The sequence below is a fragment of the Oryctolagus cuniculus genome, chromosome 17, assembly GCF_051225735.1.
Source record: "Oryctolagus cuniculus isolate XC-2025 breed Fujian yellow rabbit chromosome 17, ASM5122573v1, whole genome shotgun sequence".
Lineage (NCBI taxonomy): Eukaryota > Metazoa > Chordata > Mammalia > Lagomorpha > Leporidae > Oryctolagus > Oryctolagus cuniculus.
Window position 1 is genome coordinate 49512231 of NC_142883.1, and position 27672 is coordinate 49539902.

Consider the following 27672-nt stretch of genomic DNA (forward strand, 5'->3'; position numbering starts at 1 on the left):
AATGAGACAGATGGATCTTACATCTACTGACTCACTCCCCAAATGGCCACAACAGAGGAGGTTGGGCCAAGGCCAAAGTCACAAGCCTGGAACTCCATCTGGGTCTCCCACATCGGTAATAGGGGCCCAAGTACTTGGGCCATCTTCCACTGTTTTCCCAGGAGCACTAGCAGGGAGCTGGATTGGAAGTGGAACAGCCAGGACCCAAACCAGTATTCACATGGTGTATTAGTATTGCAGGCAGTGGCTTAATCCACTGTGCTACAACACCAGCCTCAAGAATTAAATCTTAATAAAAAGGATGTATGGCTTAGTCATAGAGTAGCATTTAAAAATAACAAACTAAGTCTGTAAAAATAAAGATGTCTGCACTATACTAAGTGAAAAATCAAGAAGAAGAATGTTTTAAGGAATATTGTTTTTAAAATAAAGTATGTGGTAAAGGCATGTTGGAAGACAATTTTGCAGTTTCATACCAAGCTAAATTTAGTCTTACCACACAACCAGCAATGGGAATGAATAAACAAACTATGGCACAATGGAGTGTATACAATAAAGTATACAATGGAATACTATTCAGCACTCAACAGCAACAGGCTACTAATTCATGCAACAACACTGATGAATTTCACTAAACCAAAGAAGCCAGACCCCAAAGCTACACATAAAATTCTGGGGAAAACAAACATCTAGGAGAGAAGACAACTCAGTGGTTGTCAGATTCACGGAGGAGGAAGTGGTTGACTACAATGAGAACACAAGAGGAAATCTGAGGGTAGAACACCATCACAATGCTCAAAGTTTCAGATTTGGGGCTGGGACTCAAACTCAGGCACTCTGATATACAATGCAGGAATCCCAAGCAGTGACTTCATGGTTATGCCAAACGTCCAACACAGAAGTTTGCTTTTTAAAAGGCCTATCAGTGATACTGCTCCTCCAACAGCTATAGCACATGGCTGACACTCTGATGAGGGTAGGAGTACAACACCTTCTTCAGTACCACTGCTGCTGCATCTGTCAGAGTTAAATATAAGCTAAACTGGCTAACAACAGTTTGTTCTGTTTCTTGGGGCAAATATTAAAGGCAGAAACAGAAGCAAAGGTATAATCATAAGGGAGAATGAAAAAACAACGAGGGAAGACACTGAAAATATAGCACTTCCCTCGGGGAAACATCACACCCCAGATGTTCACAGCAGTTTGAAACAAAGAAATTAGCACAACCTAAAGTCCTAGACCTTTAATGAGAACAATATAAGCTACCCAATATACTGCTAAATACAAAGAAAGGGATAAAAATTACTATCTCTGCTTAGCCGGGTTAAAAGCGTTTAAGAAAAGCCTCAGAGTAATACTTCTCCACATAAGCCTTGAAATGAGTCTTAGAATCCTTAAGCACAGAGGACAGGAATTAGACACACTTCAAATACCAGATACAGCCATTAACCAGTTTCCCTTCCAAAAGTTACACACATCAGAGGTTAACAGTGGGCAATGGTATAAAAAGCAGTAGTCTTGGAAATAAAGTGACCTGGATTTAAAGTATAGTTTTGCCATTTACCTACTAAATAAATTTTGGGGGTGAGGGGGACCTTGATCTTGCCTTGAATTTCTTTTTTTAATTTATTTTTAGGATTTATTTATTTATTTATTTATTTATTTGAAAAGCAGAGTTAGATAGAGAGGGAGAGATCTCCCATCCACTGGCAACAACGTCCAGGGCTGGGCCAGGCTGAAGCCAGGAGCCTGAAACCTCTGCTGCTTTTCCAGGCACATTAGCAGGGAGCTGGATTGCAACTGGAGCAGCTCTAGGACTCAAACTGGCACCCATATGCTGATGCTGCAGGTAGCAGCTTAACCAGCTACTCCACTCTAGCCCTGCCTTGACTTTCTTTTAAAAAATTAAGTATGGAGGGGGCCAGCGCTGTGGGTTAAAACCCCGATCTGCAGTGCCGGCATCCCATATGGGCACCAGTTGGAGTCCTAGTTGCTCCACTTCTGATTCAACTCTCTGCTATGGCCTAGGAAAGCAGCAGAAGATGACTTAAGTGTTTGGACCCCTGCACCCACATGGGAGACCAGGAAGAAGCTCCAGGCTCCTGGCTTTGGAGCAGCCCAGCTCTGGTTGTTGCAGTGATTTGGGGATTGAAATAGTGGATGGAAGACCTCTCTCTCTCTCAACTCTGCCTTTCAAATAAACTTTTTTTAATTAAGTATGGAATGAATTTTAATACATTCAACTTCAAAGAGTATTATTTTCACTAAAATCTTTAACAATAAAGGTTCTTTTCAGGATTTCAGTTTACAAAAACAGCAAAATGCAATGGAAAGACAAACAATCAAATGTCAACAGGCTGCAAATTGCTGGCTGGTGTGTTATGTAATATATATATTCAGCTTCTCCAGATTTTCTATAATGGACACGTTTGTAATTAGAATTATTGCTGAGGTGGGTATTTAGCCTAGTGGTTATCTGATCTGGTCCAAGTATTTGGTTTCCTACTATTCATGTGGGAGACTTAAATGAAGATCTCTCTTTCAAATAAGTAAATCTTTAAAAAACAAATAAATAAGCTGCCTAAGTCCCACATGGAACTTCTAACTTTAATTCTTGGCTGCTAGTACAGACCCTGGGAGGCAGAGGTGACAGCTCTAGTAAATGGGTCTCTACCATCCACATGGGTGGGTGACCAAGTTCCTGGCTCACAGCTTCAGCCTGGCCCAGTCAGACCTCTTGTGGACATTTAGAAAGTGAACCAGCACACACACACTGGGGGATCTTTGCTTGTTTCCCAGCTTTTCAAATTTGAAAAATAATAGTTAGAAAAACCAGAGTCACATCTGAGTTACCCATTAAAGAAATGCTTTGCCAGAAAAGGACCTTGCTGAAACACTGCTGCGGTTGTGTTCCAACAATTGCTACTAGTCACAGTTACATTTTAAACAAGTAAATGGGGGAGAGGAGGGAGTAGTGTAAAAACAGGAAGAATGTCTTAACGACTGTGAAGTATCTGTTTTAGAATTACTAAAAAATATAGCCTGGTCATATCAACCAAACTGTTTTAAGTCTACAACATAGTAGGCACTTAGAAATTCTCAGCAATTTTTTTTTACTATTTTATTTAAAAGGCAGAGAGACAGAGAGAGATCTCCCAACCACTGCTTCATTCCCCAAATGCCTACAACAGCCAAGCCTTCGCTGGGCTGAAGCCAGGGGGCAGGCTCTCCATCCAGGTCTTCCATGTGAATGACAGGGACCCAAGTATTGAGTCGCCATTTGCAGCCTCTCAGGATGCAATAGCAGGAAAACAGAACCAGGGGCAAGGACCTGATCCCAGGCACTGAGACACAGGATGCAAGCATTCCAAGCAGCATCTTAACCTTTGAAACAAATACCTGCCCTCTCATGGAGATAGGACATTTTGTATAATGAACTTAATAAAGTATGGGCTCAAATGTATCTTTCATCTAATTTTTCCTGTTCATTTATTGTTCTTCCTCAAACACCATTCCATAATGGAATGGAAATTTCTAAAATCTGGCTTTACCACAGATAACTTGGATTCTGATCATGTCACTTCTCCCCCTCCTTAAATATAATTTTATACCGCAGAATGTTTTAATATTTTAAAAGACTTTATTTGAAAGAGTGAGAGAAAGGGAGAGACAGAGAGATCTTCCATCCACTGCTTCATTTCCCAACTGGCCACAACAGTCAGGGTTGGGCCAGGCAGAATCCAGGAGCTTGGAGTTTCTTCCAGGTCTCCCACAAGGGTGGCAGGAACCCAAACACTAGGACCATGTTCCACTGCTTTTCCCAGTCATCAGCGGGGAGCTGGATAGCAAGTAGAGCACCTGAGACACAAACTGGCACCTATATGGGACGCATGTATCAAAGGTGGCAGCTTAACCCACTGCCCCACTGTGGGGAGCAACTCGGACTAGACTAAGTTACTGGAATTAAGACTTATTCTATGCATCTGCTCTCCCACAATATGGCGCTGAGAAGGGAGAAACAGCTTCTACACAGCTGCCTCCAGTTCAACCAATAAACTGTAGGACCTGCTCCTGATTGGAGGAGAGCAGCGTACTTGGCGTGTGGGCAGCCGAGTTGGGATTGGCGGAGGAGGACTATAAAGGAGGAGAGAGACAACATGCACCAGGAACATCTAAGGGGAACATCTATCTGAAGGAACACCTGTGCAGCCCCCGAGAGAGCCGGCCGGCGGTGTGCCGCTCCCCTGCGGAAGTGGGGAAAGTGGCCAGAGGGAACCGCCCTTCCACGGAGGTGGAAGGGACAGTAGCAAACCCGGGGAGGGCCGAGCAGACAAAAGAACAGCGCAGGGTCCTGTGTCGTTCCTCCGTGAAGAGGGGGAGCAACGCCACACAATGCTGGCCCCTTAATTAAAAAAAAAAAAAAAAGTTATTTATTTTAAAGGCAGAGACAGAGTCAGAGAGGGATCTCCCATCTACTGGTTCATTCCCAAATGCCTGCAACAATCAGAGCTGGAGCAGGCCAAAGCCAGAGTCCAGAACTCAATCCAGTCTCCCATGTGAGTGGCAGGAGCCCAAGCACTTGGGTCATCATCCACTGCCTCCCAGTCTGCCTCCTAGGTGCATCAACAGGGAGCAGGCAGGGCAGCCAGGATGCAAATCCGCCATCTGATATGGGGTGTGTGGCAAGCAGGGACTTTAACCTGCTGGACCATAATGTTCTACCCCAGAATTTCTAAGGTCTTCCACAAATACCAACCTCTCCAAATATTGTTTCCCCAACAGTTCACAGTTTATCATATAATCCAACCACACTGAACTGTTTTCAGCACAAAACTTCTATCTTGCTGCTGCTTTTTCCTTCACTCTTAAATTTTTTCCTATTTGTGGTCAAATTTTACAGATCTTTTGAAGGTCACAAACACTACCAGCTCCTCCCCCACAAACCAGACAGGCAGAAGTGAGCTTTCTGTAACTTCTAACACTGTAAAGCAGCTCTCTTACAGGACTCATACTTTCTACAAACTCCAAGTTCCCAGAACGCTATCTTTTCCATTTGGCATTGCTATAGCACCCAAACAGGCATCAAATTTGCTGAATAATGATTATCAGACAACAGCAAATGTGCATAAATGAGCGTCACCCCAGATATCAGAGAATCTTCTGAAATTATACCCAAAATTATGTTGGTGTACTTCTCTCAGGACATCTCTAATTCTTAATAGATTCTCAAAGAATTCTAAGAACACCCAAAATGTTAAAGACACCACTCTGATAAGGAAAGAGCAAACAGACCTCTTCCTGCAGCCAGCTCTGTCAGCATTTAACAGGCTACCTTGGGGAAAGCACCAATCTCTCTAAACCTCAACATCTTTATCTCAGAAAGGGAGTAATGTCTAATTGAAAGATTTGCTGTGAGAGCTAAATGTGACCACATAAGAAAAGTCCTAGGATCACAAAGAGTATGTGATACACACTCAATAGTGCAAGTTTACTTTCTGCCCTGCTCTCTCCTTTAAATACGGTAATATATCCATGACATGAGCCAGGTTAGTCCTTTCATAATTTTATTTTATTTATTTCAAAGAGTTACAGAAAGAGGTAGAGCCAGAGAGTGGTCTTCCATTCCACTGGTTCACTCCCCAAATGACCACAACAGCCAGAGTGGAACTTATCCGAAGCCAGGAGCCAGGAGCTTCTTCCAGGTCTCCCATGTGGGTGCAGGGGCCCACGCACTTGGGCCATCCTCTGCTGCTTTCCCAGGCCCATTAGTAAGGAGCCAGGTTGGAAGTGAAGCAGCTGGAACTCATATGAGATGCCAGCACAGCAGGTGGTGGCTTAACCTGCTGTGCCACAGTGCTGGCCCTAGGAAAGATTTTTTGATTTTGTTTTCTAAATGTTCTTAACAGAACTGAAATCCTGATTCTGCTGTATGTATCCAAGACAGTCTTTCTCTTAAGACTTCTGACCTCCCTCTACTCCCCCATAATTAATCATTCCTTCTTCAAAGCTACTTTCTGTTCCCTGACTAGATATACATAGACTAACACTGCATTATAACTTTGTTTACTTACTACTACTAAATGCAGCACTTTAAAAATGGTAGACCAAATACCTTTTCTTTCCACCATCATCTCTATGCAGCTGCACATAAAGACTCAACAACTAAAATTTATGCTGACTTCTAATCCTATTTCCCAAATAACAACACAGTAAGTTTAAATGAGTACTGTTATTTAAAATTAAGATGGAATGTTTATCTCAAACTACAGATTTGTTTCAACTTCCTTTTCTTTGAAAGTATTGATGTGGCAACTATGTTGCTATTTGTAACCATGAATAGTAAACTCTCCAGTTGAAACAGACAGGTAAAGTGCTTAGGTTAGAGGAAGGTTTGTGGGCTTTTTTTAACTTTTTATTTTTAAATAGAAAGTCACAAACAATGGAAAAAATAATATACAGTCTCCTACACCCTTTTTTAAAGTTTATTTACTTTTATTTATCTCAAAGGCATAGTGAGGAGGAGCAGTTATCTTCCATCGGCTGGTTCACTCACCAAGTGCCCACAAAGCTTGAGCTAGTCCAGGCAGAAGACAGGAACCAGAAACTCCAATCAGGAGTTCCATGTGGGTGGAACTAACTCCAACTACTTTAGCTATCATCTGCTGCCTCCCAGGGTGCACATTCAGGAATCTGGATTAGAAGCTAAGGTGAGACTTGATCCCAGGCACTGTATATGGGACAGGGGTGTTCTAAAAGGTGGCTTAATCACTACACCACAATGTCAACCCTCTTCCTATATCCTTATCCAGTCTCTCCATAATGTTAATATCTTGCATAACTCTAGCACAACATCAAACCCAAGAAACTGACATTGGTACAATCTATACACTTTAATCAAATTTCATCACTCATGTGTGTACGCACACACACACACACGCGCGTGCACACATAGCTCTAGGCAACTTTCTCATGCTTACAGATTTGTATAACTGCTCTCAAGATACAAAACTGTTCTGTCACTTAAAAAAATATTTAATTTATTTACTTGAAAGGCATAGTTATAGAGAGAGAGAGGGAGAAACAGAAAGCTCCTTTCCGCTAGGCCATCCTCAAATGGCCACAACAGCCAGGGCTGAGCCAGGCCGAAGCCAGGAGCTCCCACGTGGGTACAAGGGCTCAAGCACTTGGGCTATCCTCAGCTACTTTCCCAGTGCACCAAAAGCGAGCTGGATTGCAAATGGAGCAGAGAACTGGCAGCCACACAGGATGCCAGTGTCACAGGCAACAGCCCAGCTCACTTTTGGGTGTCCAAAAAAATCTGAGAGCAGAGTTTCAAAGAGATATTTGCACACCATTTTTACAGCAGGACTATTAACTAAAGTCAACAGCAAGCCAAATCCAAGCACAGATGAATAAATAAAATACATATTCATTCAAACATACGTTCATACATTAGCAGGAAACTGGGGTTGAGAGTACAGCCAGGACTTCAGCCCAGGCACTCTGATAAAGGACACAGGTGTCCCAAGCAGCTTGTTAACCACTGTACCAATGCACAGCCTCCCCCCCATCAAAAAAAAAAATCTATATAAATAAAAGTATATAGTATGTAAGCTTTTGAGATTGGCTTTTTTCAGGAGTTAGTATAATTCCAAGTTCTTTTGTTCAATAGCTTGTGTTTTCACTGCTGAGCAGTACACTCCCCTAGTATGGATGTACCAGTTTGTTCACTCAGCCACTGAAGGACATTTGGGTTATTTCTAGTTTTCACCTATTACTAAGAAATCTACTAGGAATGTCCACATAAGCTTTCATTTCCCTGAAATAAATGCCAAAATGTGCAACCTCCAGACTGTTTTCTACAGTGGCTGGGATATTTTACATGTATGAGATCAAGATTCCCCACTTCCTCATCAGCAATTGCTGTTATCACTTTCTTTAAAAAAATTTAACTATTCTGATAGGTTACATGGTGATACCTTATGTGGTTTCAATTTGCATTTCCCCAATGTCTAATATGTTGAACATCTTTTCATTTGCTTATTTGCCATCTGTGTGTCCTCTTCAGTCAAATATCTGGTTATGTCTTTTGCCCATTTTCTAAATAAATTGGCTTTTTTTTTAACTGTTGAAAGTTTTATATAGTGTAGATACAATCCTTTGCCAAATATGTGGCTCAAAAATATGTTGTTCCAGCTGTGGCATGTCTTCTCATCCTCCTAACATGGTCTGTCACAGCAAAAGTTTTTCATTTTGACAAAATTCAATTTATCAATATTTCCTTTCATGAATCATGATTTTGACATCAAGTCTAAAAAGTCGTCATCTAACACTACTTTGTCTTAAAATAGAAACCTTAATAAGTACATCTCACATAACAACAATGCAAGTACAGTGCATGCCCATGCTAAAGCAATTCAAAACTGTCATTAATTTTTTTTGAATTCTTGCTTAATAAACTTATTTAAAAGCAAGCTTGCTTAACAAGATTAAAGAAAAAAAAACCTTCTAGGTAAAAAAATTAAGGTTCCTTGTTCTTATCCTTTTAATATATCTGTAATCAAGAAAGGTAAACAGGCCGGCGCCGCGGCTCACTAGGCTAATCCTCCGCCTAGCGGCGCTGGCACACCGGGTTCTAGTCCCGGTTGGGGCGCCGGATTCTGTCCCGGTTCCCCTCTTCCAGGCCAGCTCTCTGCTGTGGCCAGGGAGTGCAGTGGAGGATGGCCCAAGTGCTTGGGCCCTGCACCCCATGGGAGACCAGGATAAGCACCTGGCTCCTGGCTCCTGCCATCGGATCAGCGCGGTGCGCCGGCCGCAGCGCAGCAGCCATTGGTGGGTGAACCAACGGCAAAGGAAGACCTTTGTCTCTGTCTCTCTCTCTCACTGTCCACTCTGCCTGTCAAAAAAAAAAAAAAAAAAAAGGTAAACAAATAAAGCAAAAAACAAATGTTAACATAACAGCAGAGGAAGAGCCCTAGCAGTTTTCTAAGTTATTAAACATAGTTTGAATAAAAGAAAATATCACAAAAACTGACTTTCCACCAGTTTCCTTGAACATAATGTCATAAACAGAGATATACACTCTATAGCAACAGTAACAAAATGCTGTATTTTTCCCAGAAGTCTTCTGGGAAAGAAGCTATCAATGAAACAGCCCCAATAAAAATTTCTAATTTACTCAAATAAAACTGATACTACGGGGCTGGCGCCATGGCTCACTTGGTTAATCCTCTGCCTGCAGTGCCGGCATCCCATATGGGTGCCAGGTTCTAGTCCCAGCTGCTCCTCTTCCAGTCCAGCTCTCTGCCTGGGAGGGCAGTGGAGGATGGCCCAAGTGCTTGAGCCCTTGCACCCGCATGGGAGACCAGGAAGAAGCACCTGGCTCCTGGCTTCGGATCGGGGCCATATTGGCCATTTGAAGAGTGAACCAACGGAAGGAAGACCTTTCTGTCTCTCTCACTGTCTATAACTCTGTCAAATTAAAAAAAAAAAAAACAAAACTGATACTACTTGCACAGAGAAAAAAGTTTAAAAGGCTATATTTTAACATTTAAGTATCTTATTTCAAGGTGGGTATTTGGTGTACTGATATTCCATTAGGATAGCTGGGTTTGAGTCCCACCTCTGCTCCCCATTACAGCTTCCTGCTAATGCTATCCTGAGAGGCAGCAGGTAATGAATGGCTCAAGTACTTGGATCACTTGCAAGACCCAGACTGAGTTCCTGGTTCCCCAGCATTTGGGGAATAAACTAGTAAATAGCAGTTCATGCTCACTCTTCTCGCTGATGCTCAAATAATATAAAATTTCTTAATTTAAAAAAAAAGTTGGCCAGCGCCACGGCTCACTAGGCTAATCCTCCGCCTTGCGGCGCCAGCACACCGGGTTCTAGTCCCGGTTGGGGCGCCGGATTCTGTCCCGGTTGCCCCTCTTCCAGGCCAGCTCTCTGCTGTGGCCAGGGAGTGCAGTGGAGGATGGCCCAAGTGCTTGGGCCCTGCACCCCATGGGAGACCAGGATAAATACCTGGCTCCTGCCATCAGATCAGCGCAGTGCGCCGGCCGCAACGCGCCAGCCGCGGCAGCCATTGGAGGGTGAACCAACAGTAAAGGAAGACCTTTCTCTCTGTCTCTCTCTCTCACTGTCCACTCTGCCTGTCAAAAAAAAAAAAAAAAGATAATGTATTTACCCTTTACCATTTTCCATCCATACCAATAATTAGTGTTCACTAACAAAATTTGGAAAATGTTTGCTTTTTCTTCTTTGTACTTTCCTATACCTGAAAAACCATTAACCATAAATCACTACACTATGTTTACTTTGCCAGATTATTTCCATAAGTACAGTTTCTTGAAAATTTATTCCCAACAAATCAATGAAAGAAATTATTAGATCATCTGAACTCTAAAAAATGATTAAGTAATTAAGAAATCTCACAGCCGGCACTGTGGTGGTGTAGCAGGTAAAGCTGCCACCTGTAGTGCCAGCATCCTATATGGGCGCCAGTTCAAGATCCACTGCTCCACTTTCAACCCTGCTCTCTGCTATGGCCTAGTAAAGCAGCAGAAGATGGCCCGAGTCCTTGGGCCCCTGCACCCATGTGGGAGGCCAGGAAGAAGCTCCTGGCTTTAGATGGGCCGAGCTCCAGCCATTTGGGGAGAGAACCAGCAGATGAAAGACCTTTCTCTTTGTATAAATCTTTAACAATAAACAAATAAATAAAATAATTGAGTACATTTTTAAAAAGTCAGTCTTGATCCTAAATTGAACTGAGTCCAAAAGAATGACTAATTATTTTACTTGCTAGTGGGGCATACCCATACTAGTTTACCATAAATTAGCATACCCCCCAAAAAAATCTTGTACTAAATTTCCCAAGGCTAAATAATACAATGATTAAAACTCACCTTGACTCACTCTTCACCCAAGGAATCAAAAGGCAACAAGTCAGCAGTACTCAATGAATTATCAGAATCTTCCACACTAGGTATCACTCTATTAAATAGACCCAAGGCATTTAATTTCTCTCTTTTTTTTTTTTTTTTTTTGACAGGCAGAGTGGACAGTGAGAGAGGCAGAGAGAAAGGTCTTCCTTTGCCGTTGGTTCACCCTCCAGTGGCCGCCGCCGCTGGCGCGCTGCGACCGGCACACCGCGCTGATCCGATGGCAGGAGCCAGGTACTTATCCTGGTCTCCCATGGGGTGCAGGGCCCAAGCACTTGGGCCATCCTCCACTACACTCCCTGGCCACAGCAGAGAGCTGGCCTGGAAGAGGGGCAACCGGAACAGAATCCGGCGCCCCGACCGGGACTAGAACCCGGTGTGCCGGCGCCGTAAGGCGGAGGATTAGCCTAGTGAGCCGCAGCGCTGGCCTCATTTAATTTCACCATATACATAGAAGTACCACAAAACAGAATGTATTGTATAATAAGAAACTATATAATAAAACTACATACTTTGTTACTGCTTTCCAGTAAATAGAGATTATTCTAATATGCTGACACAATAAGTTACAGAATTTAGCTCAATTAATATATTCAACAGTATTTTACTTAATCTTTTAAATATTTATTTATTTTCAATTTATCTGAAGGCAGAGACACACAAAAGAAGACAAAACGTCCAGCTACTGGTTCACACGCCAGAAGTCCATGATAGCCAGGGCAGGGCCAGCCTGAAACCAGAACTTAATTCAGGTCTCCCAGGTGGGTGGCAGGGACCCAGGGGGCACATGAGCAGGAGACCAGACTGAAAGCAGAGAAGCTGGGTCTTGAATCCAGGCACTCCAACATAGAATGCAGGAGTCCCAGGTGGCACTGAAATGCTGAGTCAAACACCTGCTCCAGCAGTATTTCAGATTTAAAAAGTAAGGTCACCAGGGAGACACAGTGGCATCCCATACTGGAATGACCAAGTTTGAGTGCTGGCTCCACTATCCATTCCAGCTTCCTACTGAAGCACATCCTGGATAGCGACTCAAGTACTTGGGGCCCTGCCATCCAGGGAAAGAATTCAGGGCTCCCAGCTTCTGAATGGCCCAGGCCTGGCAGTTACAGGCACTTGAGGAGTGAACTAGTGGCTGGAAGATTGATCACTCTGGATCTTTCCAAGTTCACATAAAATGGGGGGGGGGGGGGGGACTGAGGCCATCCATTACAAAAGACTAATGCAGAGGGTGACTAATGCTGCGGCTCACTTGGCTAATCCTCCGCCTGTGGCGCCAGCACCCAGGGTTCAAGTCCCAGTTGGGGCACTGGATTCTTTCCTGATTGCTCCTCTTCCAGGCCAGCTCTCTGCTGTGGCCCGGGGAAGGCAGTGGAGGATGGTCCAAGTGCTTGGGCCCTGCACCCGCATGGGAGATCAGGAGGAAGCACCTGGCTCCTGGCTTAGCAGCCATTTGTGGGGTGAACCAACGGAAGGAAGACCTTTCTCTCTGTCTGTCTCTCTAACTCTGCCTGTCCAAAAAAAAAAAAAAAGACCAATGCAGAAAGTACATTTCATTCTGAAGTATTTTAAAGAAAATAAAATCATTGCTATAAAACTGCTTCATTATCAAAAATACTAACTCAAAGGGCTGGCACTATGGAGTGGTAAGAAAATCTGCCACCTGCAGTGCCAGCACCCCATATGAGTCCTGGCTGCTCCACTTCTGATCCAGCTCTTCACTATGGCCTGGGAAAGTAGTAGAACTGCTTGGGGCCCTGCACCCACGTGGAACCCTTAGAAGAAGCTCCTGGCTCCTGGCTTTGGATCAATCCAGCTCTGGCCGTGCTGCCATTTGGGGAGTGAACCAGCAGATGCAAGGCTGCCCTCTCTTTGCCTCTCTGTAATTCTGCCTTTCAAATAAATAAATCTTAAAAAAAAAAAAATACTAACTCAACAACAAATTATTACTTAAGTCATTTACTCTTTAATGTAAAAATAAATACTGATTAACTTAACAAGGCTATTTAAAATTCTTTAACACATCACTTTAATTATTTGATGTGGCAGCTCAATACACAATAGCTAAGATATGGAATCAACCCAAATGTCCATCAATTGAAGACTGGATAAAGAAATTGTGGGATATGTACACCATGTAATACTACACAGCAGTTTAAAAAAATTGAATCCTGTAATTTGCAACAAAACAGAAGAAACTGGAAAACATTATACTTAGTGAAGTAAGCCAGTCCTAAAATGACACATACCATATGTTCTCCCTGATCTGTGGTAACTAACAGAGCACCTAAAAGGTAATCTACAGAAGTGAAACTGACATGCGCGCAGACTTTGAATAGCCCTGTCTGTTCAGAAACAGCTTTTCTTTTCATACTATTTGTTGAATTCTTTACTTAGTATAACCTTATGTGTATAAAGTTAATTGAAATCTTTTTTTAAAAAAGTGAACTGAAAATATCTTAGGGGTCGGCGCTATGGCGCAGCAGGTTAACACCCTGGCCTGAAGCGTTAGTTCGAGACCTGGCTGTTCCACTTCCCATCCAGCTCTCTGCTGTGGCCTGGGAAAGCAGAAGATGGCCCAAGGCCTTGGGCCCCTGCACCCGTGGGGGAGACCCGGAAGAAGCTCCTGGCTCCTGGCTTCGGATCAGCGCAGCTCCAGCTGTTGCATCAATTGGGGAGTGAACCAGCGGGTGGAAGACCTCTCTCTCTCTCTCTGCCTCTCCTCTCTAACTCTGACTTTCAAAATAAATCTTTAAAAAAAAAAAAAGAAAAGAAACCTTAGTAAAAAAATAAGGATGAAAATAGGAGAGGGAGAAAGAAGAAGGGTGGGAGGGCAGGTAGGGTGGGAAGAATCACTATGTTCCTACAGTTGTATTTATGAAATGCATGAAGTTTATATACATTAAATAAAAGGTTTCAGGGAGAAAAAAATTTTCATGTTCCCTCAATTACAAAGACTATAAATCATACAATGGCCCTCTTTCAACCAAATGTCTGTTTCATTTATGCTTTCAGTTGTTTTGTTTTGTTTTTTAATTATTTGAAAGAGTTACAGAGAGCAGGAGAGTTAGAGAAAGAGATCTTCAATCCAGTGGTTCATTCCGCAGTTGGCTCCAATGGCTAGAGTTGAGCCAGGCCTGGAAATTCATCTTAGCTTCCTACATAGGTGCAAGGGCCCAAGCACTTGGGCCATCTTCCACCTCTTTCCAAGTTGCATTAGCAGGGAGCTGAATTGCAAATGGAGCAGCAGGGACTTGAACTGGTGCTCATATGGGGACCTGGCACTCATATGGGATGCCAGCATTGCAGGTGACAGCTTAACCTGCTGCACCACACAACACTGTCCCTTCATTTATGCTTTTTTTCTGACAGGGATGCACAATAGCTGCATTATTTCTCTAACAGCGTAATGATTTCCAGATACAAAAATTCCCAAACTTTTAACTTTTCTTCCATTTCTAAATATGTGAATTAACGTCTCTTTAATTTTTGTTTAAAGATTTGTTTATTGCTGGTGCTGTGGCATGGGGGTAAATTTGAAAGAAATACAGAGAGAGTAAGAAATATCTTCCATCCACTGGTTCACTCCCCAGATGACTACAAAGGTGGGGGCCAGGTCAGGCCAAAGCCAGGAGCTTCATCTGGGTCTACCACAGGGACGGCAGGGGCCCAAACACTTGAGCCATCTTCCACTGCTTTTCCCCAGACATTAACAGGGAGCTGGATAAGAAGTGGAGCAGCACAGACATGAACTGACTTTACCAGCTATACCAAAGGCTGGCCCCAAGTTAACAACTCTTAATAATACACTCAACACCCAGAATCTTCTACTTAACAGAGTAATAATCAGTTATTCTATTTCTTTCCGATTAAGATTGTTAATGGGACTATTTCCAATTAAGACTGATAAGAGTGCCATTATATTGCAAAAAGGCCAGCAAGAAGTGTTAAGTCTTCCCAATTTGTTTGAACAGCCTAGGAACACCAGGGCTACTAACGAAAACACAAAACTAGGAAGCGGGTGCCTGCAGATGGCCCTCCACGGAGAAAAGAATAGCTAAGGGCACCTTAGAACTCAGAACCACCAGCTTCGCAATCAAGGGCTACTTTAAAGGTTGGATTCCTGGAGTCAGTACTGCGGCTTAGCAGATAAAGCCACAGGCTGACACACTGGCATCCCATATGGGCACCAGTTTGAGTTCCAGCTGCTCCACTTCTGATACAGCTCCTTGCTTCCACCTGGGAAAGCAGCAGAAGCTGACCCAAGTGTTTGGGCCCCTGCCGCCCACCCACGTGGGAGACCTGGATGTAACTTCTAACTTGGGTATGACCCACACCTGGACCTGGCCATTGCAGCCATTTGGGGATTAAGCCAGCAGATGGAAGATATCTCTCTGTGTGTAACTTGCAGAAAAATAAACCTTTAAAAAAATTTAGTAGAGTTAGGATACGAAATTAGCCCAATTACACTAAAATTGTCAACACAAAAAAAATTAGTGCAGGGGGCCGTTGCCATGGCACAGTAGGTTACTCCTCCTCCTGTGGCGCCGGCATCCCATATGGGCACCGGTTCTATTCCCAGCTGCTCCTCTTTGGTCCAGCTTTCTGCTATGCCCTGGGAAAGCAGTAGAAGATGGTCCAAGTGCTTGGGCCCCTGCACCCGCATGGGAGACCTGAAAGAAGCTCCTGGCTCCTGGCTTTGGATCAGCGCAGCTCCAGCCATTGCGGCCATTTGGAGAGTGAACCAACGGAAGAAAGACCTTTCTCTCTGTCTCTCTAACTCTGCCTGTCAAAAAAAAAAAAAAAACTTAGTGCTACCTTCAGTCCAAGATAGTAAACGCAAAGGTATTTTCCTCAATTCTGTAATGTAGGCTTTGGGTTGACCATGGCTAAAATACTTTTCACGGTTACCTTAAGAACCTTATGGGGGGAGGGGGAGCAGTGGCATTGTGGCACAGTGGTTTAAGATGCTGCTTGCAAATCCAGCATCCAGCGTCAGAGTCCCTGCTGTTTGGCTTCTGATTCAGCATCCTGCTAATGCCTAGGAAGGAAGCAGGAAGAGGGCCTTAGGCCTTAGCCACCCATGTAGGAGACCAGGATGGAGTTCCAGACTCCCTGCTATGCCTGGCCCAGCCCTAGCTGTTGGCAGCCATTTGGGGAGTGAACCTGTAGACAAAAGACTTCTGTCTCACCCTCTGTGTCACTCCACCTTTCAAACAAATATATAAATCTTGAAGGAACAAAAAAAAAAAAAAAAGTTATTTCATACAATAAATGTTATTAAGATGGAAAAGTCAATTTTGGTAGTTACTAGACAAATTGACTTGTATACTGAAATATTTAATGCCCTACTTCATGACTGTATAAATTACTGTTCCTTGGGGAACAATATATCCAATTTTTAAAAAGTCTCTAAAAGAAGGTCCGGATTCTAGTGGCACCACCAGCAGCACCTGAGGACTGAGATAATACAGGTAAAATGTCCTGTACAGTGAGTGCCTAGTGCATATCAGCCCATGTAAATACACATACACAAGACCCTTCTGGGGACAGCACTGGGGCACTGCAGGTAAAGCGCTGCCTGCAGCACCACCATCCCATATGGGTGCCAGCTTGAGTCCCAGCTGCTCCACTTCTGATCCAGGTCCCTGCTTCTGCTTAGGAAGGCAGCAGGACAGCCCAAGGGCCTGGACCCTGCCACCCACGTGGGAGCCCCAGATGACGCCCTGGCTTCAGCCTGGCCCAGCCCTGGCCACTGCAACCATTTGGGTAGTGAGCCAGCAAATGGAAGATTGATCTCTCTCTCTCTCTCTCTCTCTCTCTCTCTCTGCCCCTCCAACTCTCAAATAAATAAAAAAAGGAGAAAAAAAAAACCCTTTCTAAAAAGATTCACAATTGTCAATAATGATGGTGTCCATGATAAATCTTGGGGTCAGAGATAGAAACACTACTTTTTTTTTACCTCTGCATTTCTAACCATTACTTATATAATATTTTTTCAAAAAATGAAATTTTCAAAAATTATCTCCTATGCTGGGGATTTCTTAGTATTTAACAAAACACACTGCAAAGGTTTAACCACCAATTCTGAATTCGCAAAAGAGTAAGTCAGAGTCTAATAATATCCACACTGACATACACAACCTATCTAATTTCATGAATCTGTTAGGTGTTCTTACTTTCTTCACAACGGCCATTTTTCTTTACTGAAAAACCTCAACCCAATGGTTTTCCATCTGCGATGAGTTTGTTCCTCAGTGACATTTAGCACTAGCGAAGTTTTTGGTTGTCACGACTGCGGGATGTGTAACTAGCATCTAGTGGGTAGATGCATGGTACAGGCCCCTATAGCACTAACTAGCCACAATGTCAGCATGCCAAGGCTGAGAAACACTGCAACCCAGGAACCATTTTGCTCAATTCCAAAAGTAATCAGGTTCTTCATTACAGTCAAAATACACTGGGTAAAATTCTCCAAGTAATGGATTAAGATCTTTACGGACTGGCAGGCTAAGAGCTCAATAAATAAAACTACTGTAGGTTCTGGAATTCTAGCAGACAAGATGGCTTACAGGTTTGCTATCTACTCGGTTCAATACATCTCAAGATTCTTAAACCATTTAGTATATCTTACAAAAGTTCACTCTGATTTCAAGAGATTACATTTTACCATTCTTCCCTGTTTCCACATGAAGCTCCCATAATACACTACTAAAACGAAACAAGGCCTTTATTTAAGTAAACAATTATCAGGTCTTTCCAAATAAGCTTGAACTACATTTAGTTAACAAAGTGCCTTGGCCTACTCTTGATTACATTTTGAACATGTTCATTAAAATCCTTCAAAAACTTAAGAATTAAGAGCAGTTTCATTATTTATAATCAAAAAGGTTAACAAAAGTTAATCAGAAGCTAAGCAACTTGACAAATTATAAACAAAACCACCCTCCCCTCTACATTAAAACATTTTAGTGTGCCCTCACAGAAAATCAACCACCAATAAAGAGCGCTCAGAAGTTTTCCCGATATTTGAGATTATTATTGTTTTAAGAAGAATGCAAAATGGAATAGAGTAACATCAAAATCTATTGTTGGCTCACAAATGGCTGGAAATAGTTTTGACATATTGCTGCTGTTCACACCGTATTTGTCTTAATTTACTTTCTCAGTAACTGCGTAACTCCTTTTATATCACTTAAAATGTGTATCTTTTCCATTATGTAAGAGTTGAGTGCTATTTTAAAACCAACTTAGTACTTTAATACTATTTACTAGCTCACCACATTAATAAAACTTAGTCTGATTAAAGAGTTCTTACGAAGGCCAGAAAAAAAATTCCTTCCTCCAAAACAAACGAAAGGACACAGAAGCTGTGCTTGCAAATATAAAACACATCAAGTTGTTATTCTTCCACTGCTATTCTAACATATTCTTCTTGGTGGGCAGTGCCAGTAGAACCTCCAAGTCACTCCCCCTGAACATCTAGAACTTTAATACTTGTCCAAACCTGCTTGCTCATGGTCTAATAATAAACCCAATTATACAATCTCTAACAGCCCCTGACAACCTTTTCCTTAAGAAGCCGCAAAGGTAATTTAACCACTGCCTCCAACTCTTAGTAAATCTATGGCGAAGTTTCTTCCCTCCAGCCGTCAGCTTCTGCGGGAGCTGGGGGCTGCCGGCCGCGGGGCGGGGAGGGGAAGATGGCCTGCTCGCAGAAGGACATACTCAGCGCGGCCGACGGCAGGGCTAACTGCTGGCTCATTTCTCTTTAAATCTGGCAGCACGTGGGGCGGCATTGTGAAGCCACCAACCCGCCTCCCCCCTCGCACTCCGCACACGTCCGTCCCCAGCGCGCATGCTCCGCTCACACCGTCCTAGCAGAGCAGGAGCCAACCCCCGAAAAAGTCAACCTGGAAGCCGCAAACGGCCGGAGGCCGGGACAATGGGGGAGGGGGACGCAGGCTCCCGCGGGCCAGCAGGGCCGGCCGCCGCCCCGGGCCAGAGCGCGCGGGCGCAGCCCCGGGGGTCTGCAGGCCCGCGCAGGGCCGCGGTGGCGGCGAGCACAAAGCCCCGAGCCGGCCAGCGGGCGGCTCTTCCCTCTGCCCGCTCCTACCCTCCCCCAGCCCGGCGGCGCAGCCCGAGCCCGTGCCAGGCGGAGGCAGGCAAGGCGGCGTCCCGCACCCCGCCAGCGTCCCGGGCGCCCGCGCGCCAGCGCCCAGGCCGCGGAGGCCGGCGCTTTTGTTGTCGGCCACAACTCCGCCGACCCGGCGCTGCCAGGGGAGAAGTTTTGCGCGCCTCACCTATCCGGCCGGGGGCCAGTTCCGCTCGCCCACTCCCGCCGCCGGCTGCCCGCCGCGGCTCCGACACCCGAGCCAGCGACGGCGACCGCGCGGGGCCCAGCGGCTCCAGCCTCCCCCCACCCCACCCCACCCCCGCCACCCCCCGAGAGGGTCCGGAGGCCTCGACCGCACCTGAGCCCGGGACCCGCCCCTCCGAGGGGGCTCGGCCCGGCCGGGGGCCCGCAGCCCCTCCCCCGCAACGTCCCACCGAACCGTGGGGGAGGGGGCAGCCTCCCCTCCGACCCCCGGGGCGCCCGAGGGCCGGGGCTGGGACGCGTCCCCGCCCCCAATGCCCTCCGAGACCCGGGCCAGAAGTGCCGGGCCCGTCTGGGACCCGTGCCGCGGACTCCCCACCCCTCTCAGGCCTGGTCTCCGCCGGCCGGAGCGGCCGACGTGCCGTCAGCGGCTGTCCGCGATCGCGGCCAGGCCCGCCGCCCGCCGCCCTCCCGCTCACCTGCCAGCTGTCTTCGCAGTAGCAGCGCCGACTGCAGCTCCGTCATCCTCCCCGCCAAGGGCCCAGGCTGCCGCCGGGGCGTTCGGAGAGCTGGGGACAGGCTCTGGGGGCGGCTGGAGCTGGGTGTGCTGAGGAACCCGGGCCCCGCGGACGGAGCGCCGAAGCAGAGGGAGGCCGGGCTGGGGCGGCAGTGGTGGCGCCTCGTTGCCGATGCTAGTCGCTGGGCTCGGCTCTTCTCACAGCGCCTCACGCCCGGAAGGGGAGGATACCCGGGCCGCCGCGGCGCGCACTGGGACTTCACTCGCCCGCTTCCCTCCTTCAACCCGCCCGTCGGGCCCCACCGGTGCCTTCCCCGGCCACTGCCTCACGGCGCGCAGGGCCGCTCCGCGCAAGCGCGCTGGGCCTGCCTACTTCGGAAGCGGCCCGCCCGCTGGCCCGACCCCTCTGCCTCTCTGCTCCGCCCCCGGCGACGGGGCCCCGCCCACTGCGCGCCGGGGCCCTGGCAGCCGCCATCTTGGGAAGGTCCACGCCCGCTGACAGCTGAAGTCTCAGCTGGTGGACGCCCCGCGGACGCCATGACGAAGAGGTCGCCAAGGGTCAGGACGCCGCCTCGGGGGTGAAGCAGGTGGTGTGGGAATGAAGGGCCCCGAGAGAAGTGGCTGGTGTCTAGTTGTTGGCGAGCACCCAACGGCTATCTAGCATTGCATACATGGTCCGCGAATTACTCATTGTTAGAAAGCCGAACTTGGTGCTGGTGTGCCCCATGTTAAGCCATAGACTTAATATAGGTTCCTGATTCAAGTAAAGGATGCACAGAAACACCCTTGGAATAAAGTGTTCTGTATCTCGTAGTGAATGCTCTCCGCGAGTAAAATGAGTTGACAATAGCAGAATCTGATAGATAAAATTCAAACTGACATCCAAAAAAGCATCTGTCAAAGTTTGAGATGCAAGGCTTGGGAAAACCAACCTCACCCTGCAGTCTGTTCTCTTCCCAGTTCTCGCAGTCTATATAAAGACATGGAGAAGGAAGAGTAATACCTTATGACACTCGGATTTATCTGTTCCTTCTGCAAATGTTTATTAAACTCGTAGTAACCATGTACTTTAACTACGGGAGACACGGAGAAGCTGTGTGTGGGAATGCGGTCTGATCCTCTGCTCTAAAGGGCTCACAGTCTCTGAGCTCCAGCCAAGGTCAACAGGAGAAGCAGATTCTAACACTTCTTTTTTAAAAAGATTTATTTATTTATTTGAAAGAGTTGAGCGGGAGAGACAGAGAGAGAGAAAGGTCTCCCATCTGCTGGTTCATTCCCCAAGATGGTCACAACAGCCAGGGCTGGGCCAGATCAAAGCCAGGAGCCAGGAGCTTCTTCCAGGTCTCCCACATGGGTGCAGGGGCCCAGGCACTTGCGCCATCCTCGGCTGCTTTCCCCACGCCATTAGCAGGGAACAGAATTGGAAGTGGAGCCTGAACTCGAACCAGTACCCATATGGGATGTGGTCATTGCAGGCAGCAGCTTTACCCGCTACACCACAACATTGGCCCCTTTAACACATCTTTGTAACTATTAAAATTATTGTAAAAAGCTATCCTCTTCACTATCCTTCCCCTCTCCCCGCCAAGCCCCAGAGCAAGAATTAAAAGGAACAAATAAACACTCACTGAGTAAAAACCATTTTGGGGATAACACCTAGTGGCTAACCCAGGTTTTGTGAAGCCTAAACTTCACCCAATTTGAGAGAAAAGAATAAAAAATAAGGTTAAAATGCAACCATTTATTGAGAGTGAAAAATAAATCACAGCAAAGCACTATGGGCTTGGAGTACAGGACCCCTTCCCTGAGCTCTGTGAGGTGCTGCCTGCTTGCAAGCTGGCTTCCTCTCTCACCTAGAACAAATGTCACCCTCAGAGGGCACGGGTGACCTAAAGTCCTTAGTTTTACCAAGAATCCGTTTCTAGCAGCACTCCTTTCTGAGTCAAACATCTTTCTTTTTAAATACACTTTTAGGAGCAGCATTGTGGCACAGAGGGTTAAGATGTCAGCTCTGAGGCCTGCATTACGTAAGAATACCAGGTCAGGTTCCAGGTGCTTCACTTCCAATCCAGCTCCCTGCTAATGTGCCTAGGAAAGCAATTCTTTGGGCCCTTGCAACTACATGAAGAACCAGATAGAGTTCCAGGCTTCTGGCTTCAACCTGGCCCAGCTCCAGCCTTTGCAGCCATTTGTGTAGTAAACCAGCAGAAGGAAGATTTGTCTTTCTGTCTTTCTCTCCCTCTCTCTCTGTCACCTGCCTTTCAAAAAAAAATAAAATAAATCTTTTTTAAAAAAGCATTCAATATGCAGCAAATTTATGATAAATAACTTTGAGTGTTATCAAAGTAGTATACTCACGTAGTTCATAATCAGTGTATTAAGGCTTAGAGTGAAAATGTGACTTGTAGCACCCTTCCACAGGCTGAATCCTGCCCGCCACAGGCAAGCCCTTTCGATTCCTCTAGCTATTTCTTCTTGTGGTTACCTCCATTTCACTAAGAGACTTGTAATGGTTTTTCTTGATTTATCAATCTTAGCTCTTACATGTTTTTTTCATTTAAAAATTTTATTTATTTTCCTTTTATTTGAAAGGCTTTTTTTTTTTAATTTTCACTTTATTTTGGAAGGCAAACACTAGTTTGTTCTGTAAATAATGCCTACCACAACAAGGACTGGACCAGACCAAAGCCATGAATGTGAAACTCAGTCCTACTCTCCCATGTGGCTATCAAGGACCCAGATGCCTAGATCAACACCTGCTGCCTCCCAGAGTGTGCATTAGCAGGAAACTGAAATCAGAAACAGAAACAGGGGCCAGCACTGTGGCCTAGCAGGTTAAGCTGCCACACACAACTCTGACATCCCATATGGGCACTGGTTCTAAACCTGATTGCTCCACTTCTGATCCAGTTCCCTGCTAATGCATCTGGGAAAACAGTGGAAGATGGCCCAAGTGCTTGGGCTGCTGCACCCATGTGGAAGACCCAGAAGAAGCTCCTCGCTCCTGGCTTTGGCCTAACCCAGCCCTGGTCATTGTGGCCCTTTGGAGGAGTGAACCAGAGGATAGACGATATCTCCCTCTCTCTTTCTGTCTCTCTCTAACTCTAACTTTCAAATGAAAAAAAAAAAAAAAAAGAAAAAGAAAAAGAAAAGAAAAGAAAAGAAAAGAAAGAACCAGGAGTCTACTCTAGGCATTGATATATGGGACATGGGCGTCTCAAGCAGCATCTTACCCCCTATACCAAATGCCCACCCCTATATATTTATTCTTGTTGTAATTGATAAGGGTTTAACTGCCTTGTGCCACCTTCCCTTCTTTATTCTCCTAATAGTAAATCATCGTGTTTAGTTATATCAATACATAGTTTTTATATTGTTGTGACTTTTATAAATGAGACAAATATTGTCATGGAATATAATTATATTTATTTCTTACACAGTGTTTTGTTGTTTTCTGTCCGTTTGTTGGGTTGGAGTTTCTGATTCTGTTCTTCTCCATGCAGTGCCTTGCATAGAACACTGTCCTTTGGCTCCCTAGGCCACCTCAGCTGCTCCTGTATCAGTTATGCCGTCAAGCCAACCTCCCACCTGGAACCCTCTGAATACCCCTCTAACCTGAGATGTTTTGGGTCATGCCTTTTGCAGGGAAGTCTTTGGAGGACTTTCCCTGGCTGCTCCCCTGGTGTAGGCCCACTACACCCTGGCTCTCAAGTCCAGCTCTTTTGGTTTACTCCTCTCTAAAATTGTAACATATTATAATATACCTTCTAATATGGATGAGTTTGGCAAGTTTTCTTTTTCTTTGTGTGTGTGTGTGTGTGTGTGTGTGTGAGCATGATGGATGATTCACACTCCATAATATGCATGATAACCAGACAGATACACTCAATTCTGGTATTGAACAGGAGTGGTTCTGTAGAAATGGTACACTTAACTTTTTTTTTTTTTTTTGACAGAGTTAGTGCGAGAGAGAGAGAGAGAGAAAGGTCTTCCTTCCGTTGGTTCACCCCCCAAATGGCCGCTACGGCCGGAGCTGCGCTGATCCAAAGCTAGGAGCCAGGTGCTTCCTCCTGGTCTCCCATGCGGATGCAGGCGCCCAAGCACTTGGGCCATCCTCCACTACAAAATGACAGAGAGAAAGAGAGAGAGAAACAGAGATCTTCTATCTGCTGGTTCACTCCCAAATGGCTACAATAGCCAGAACTGGGGCCAGGCCAAATCCAAGGGCCAGGAACCCCATCTGGGTCACCCATGTGGGTGGCAAGAACCCAAATATTTGAACCATCATCTGCTGTTTCCCAGACACATTAACAGGAAGCTGCATCCAAAGTGGAGTAGCTGCTACTCCTACCAGCTTTCTGTTATGGGATGTGGCTATCGTAATCAGGAGCTTAACCCACTGCACCACAATGTCTCCATCTTTCATATTGTAAAGTATCATAATATTATGCTTTGATATGTGTGTAGATTTTTTTAATTCATTATACTCATAAAGAATTTTGTGGTGCTAGGACAATTGTTTTTAAATATAGAGATAAACTAGGATAAGGAGACAGTCTGCATTTTTCTAGCATCTTAAAATACATTTATAAAAAAGATTGATTTATTTATTTGAAAGGCAGTTACAGTTACAGAGAGAGAGGGAGAGAGACCAAGAGAAAGAGAGAGAAAGAGAGAAATCTTCCATCCACTGGTTCACTCCCCAAATGGCCACAATGGCCAGAGCTAGACCAGGCTAAAGCCAGGAACCTAGAACTCCATCCAGATCTCCTGCCTGGACACAGGGGCCCAAGGGCTCAGGCCATCTGCTGATGCTTTCCCAAGCGCATTAGCCAAGAATGGATGGTAAGTGGAGCAGCCAGGACTTGAACTGGCACCAATATGGGATGCTGGCATTGTGACAGCAGCTTAACCTGCTGTGCAGAAATGCCAGCACCTGAAAATTCATTTTTTAAAAGATTTTATGTATTTATTTGAGAGGTAGAGTTACAGACAGAGAGAAAAGTCTTCCATCTACTGGTTCTACTCAGTCGTAGCTGAGCCTAGCCAAAGCTAGGAGCCTAGAACTCCATCCAGGTCTCCCAAGTGAGTGGCAGGGGTCTAAGCATTAAGGCCTTCTTTCATTGCTTTCCCAAGCACATTAGCAGGGAGCTGGATTGGAACAGAAACATGCAAGACTTGAACTGACACTCAAATGGAGTGCTGGCCCTCACAGGCCATGGCTTAACCCTCTGAGCCTCAGCACTGGCCCCTGTTCACTTATTTTTATTTGAAAGGTTAAGTGACATAGAGGAAAGGAGAGAGAGAGAGAGAGAGAGAGAGAGAGAGAGAGAGCCCACGATCTTTCATCCATTGGTTCAATCCCCAATGGCCACAATGGCCAGGGCTGTTCCAGGCCAAAGCCAGGAGCCTAGAGCTCCATCCCAATCTCCCATGTGGGTGGCAGGGACCCAAATACTGGGGCCATCTTCTGCTGTCATCCTAGGCACATTAGCAGGAATCAGAGGCAGAGCAGCCAGAAGTCAAACTGCAGGCAGCATCTTCACACACTGTGCCACAATGCCAGTCCCAAGAGATGTATTTTGATGATTTGTACTTTAGCTGTTTATGAGACATCCAAGCAGAGATGTCAAAGTAGCATAAAGACTGGAGCTGAGACAAGAGGCCAAAGCTATAGATATAAACTTAGAGAGGTCAGCATTAGGTCTCCCAGGAAAGTGTATGATGAGATTTTATTTTATTTTATTGTAGAAAAGTCTAAAAATGGGCCCAGAGACACCCATATGATTGGAGGTCAAGGAAAGGAGAATGATCCAGCAATGGACATTGAGAAAAGAACGCACAGGGGCTGGCACTGTGGCATAGCAGGTAAAGCCGCCACCTGAGGGCCAGCATCCCATATGGGCGCCGGTTCAAGACCAACTGTTCCACTTATGATCCAGCTTTCTTCTATGGCCTGGGAAAGCAGTAGAAGATGGCTCAAGTGTTTGGGCCCCTGCACCTGCATGAGAAACCTGGAAGAAGCTCCTGGCTCCTGGCTTCAGATCAGCACAGCTCCGGCCATTGCAGCCAATTGGGGAGTGAACCAACGGATGAAAGAATCTCTCTCTCTCTCTCTCTCTCTCTCTCTCTCTCTGCCTCTCCTCTCTCTGTGTAACTCAAAATAAATAAATCTTTAAAAAAAAAAAAAAAAACACACACACACACAAAGAGGAGAAAAGTCAAGATAGGAAAGAGGAGAAAAGCCAAGACAGAAAAATGTTTCCAGGAGGAAAGAGTGGTCAACAGCCACATGCTACTGGCAGGTAGAGGAAGATGAGAGCTGAGGCGTGTGCACTGAACTTGACCCTGGGGAGTTGGTGCTGCCCTTGCTGGAGGATCTTGATGGAGCAGAGCTGACAGCAGGCACAGAAGAGTGAGCTGAAGGCTGGCTGCAAACTGAGGAAGTGGAGATCTGAGCGTTGAGAGCTTATTTGAGGTTTGTGGTCATGAACCAGCACCACAGCTGGTGAGTCCAGCTGAGTATTTATTTCTCCAGTGATGTTCAACTGCTCAGGTGCAGTGCTGATGGTTCGATTCATTCAGGGAGGAGGGGTAGCCAGGCAAGTAAAGCGCAGCTAGAGACAGACTGACAATTTTGTTGAGGGTGTATGGAGAGAGTGATTGGAATGACAGACTGTTCTCTAAACTAGGAGGAGAAGTGAAAACAAGAGGGAATTGATGGACAGTGAAAGAGTAATACAAGTCATGGTGTCTTGCTGAGGTTGGGAAATTGTGTGCTATGGACACTAAACCTGGTGACGTGGAAGGACAGGAAGTGGTGGTCGGGAGGAGTGACTTGAAACTGAGAATTTGGGTGTGTTCCAGTTATGGGTGATGGGTTTGTCTCATGGGAACCTGAGAGAAGCTGGTTGGTGGGAAGGGGAGGAAAGGAAGTCACATGGGTGACAGGCAGGATACTGGAGGGGTCCTCACATGGTTTCGTTCCCCAGCAAGCCAAAGTCACTGATAAACGACAGGTCTGCAGGTAATGCTGGCAAAGAGGAGTACCTAGCAGAATGGCTGGGTGCGATGGGTGCCATTGACTCCCAAAGAGCTAGGGGTAGGAGAAAAAAAGGAAGAAAAGGCTGGCAATCAGCGGTGGGCAACAAGGAGGGTATGCTAAGCCCCCTGGCCCTGAGATCCCTAGAAGGTACAAGAAAAGTCAGGCTCCCTTGAGAGGGTTAGGGAAGCTGAGTCCTCGTAAGAGAGCTCAGGGAAGCCAGGAGACCGAGAACCTAGTACCCAGTCACCCAAGTCAGGGACAGGAGAGTCACCCGGTGCTCCCACCTCACCCCTGCATCTGATGGATCACCGAGGCCTAACTGCTCCCTGTAATTCAAGCCCGGTAGACTGCCACCTTTGAAAGAGTCTCCTGGCCACAGGTCTTGACCCTCCCTCCCTCATCTATTCCCAGCAGCCACAGGAAAGTATTAAAAATGCGAATCTGCTATTGTCTGTCTTCTACATAAACTGCACAGTGGCCTCCTACTGTTTGAAGACGAAGTCCAGGCTCCCTGCTGTGGTTCACTTGCCCTTCACCATCCAGTGCCCAAGGACGCTCCAGTTTCCTCCTAACTCTGCCATCCTGGGCCTCTTCTGACGCTCTTTGCTTCTGGCACATTGTACTTTTGTTTTTGTTTTTTATTTCTTGAAAGGCAGAGAGACATAGTTTCCATCCACCGGTATACTCTCAAAACACCCACAACAGCCAGAGCTGAGCCAGGCCAAAGCCAGGGGCCACAAATTCAATCCAAGTCTCCCACGCAGGTGGAAGTGACCCAAGTACTTGAGCCATCACCTGCTACCTCCCATGGTGCACATTAATAGGAAATTAGAATCCAAAGGAGAGCCCAAAA

General features: G+C 45.8%; 1 protein-coding gene across 7 annotated transcripts in view; it reads right to left on the minus strand.

Moving 5' to 3' along the window:
* The window catches only part of UBE2G1 (ubiquitin conjugating enzyme E2 G1), a 102024-nt gene extending 81898 nt beyond the window's left edge, over nt 1–20126 (minus strand). For 6 of the 7 annotated variants that reach the window (XM_070061254.2, XM_017348822.4, XM_070061250.2 and 3 more), the window contains exon 1: nt 19737–20126. Coding sequence is in view for 2 of the 7 variants with exons in the window: in XM_017348822.4 (XP_017204311.2) it covers nt 19737–19782 (46 nt within the window). In the remaining 5 variants the exon portion in view is untranslated. Of the gene's footprint in view, nt 1–19243; nt 19342–19736 lie in introns of those variants that run through there. The other variant, XM_070061255.2, reaches the window with a different exon arrangement.
* Between the last annotated feature and the right edge of the window lie 7546 nt (nt 20127–27672).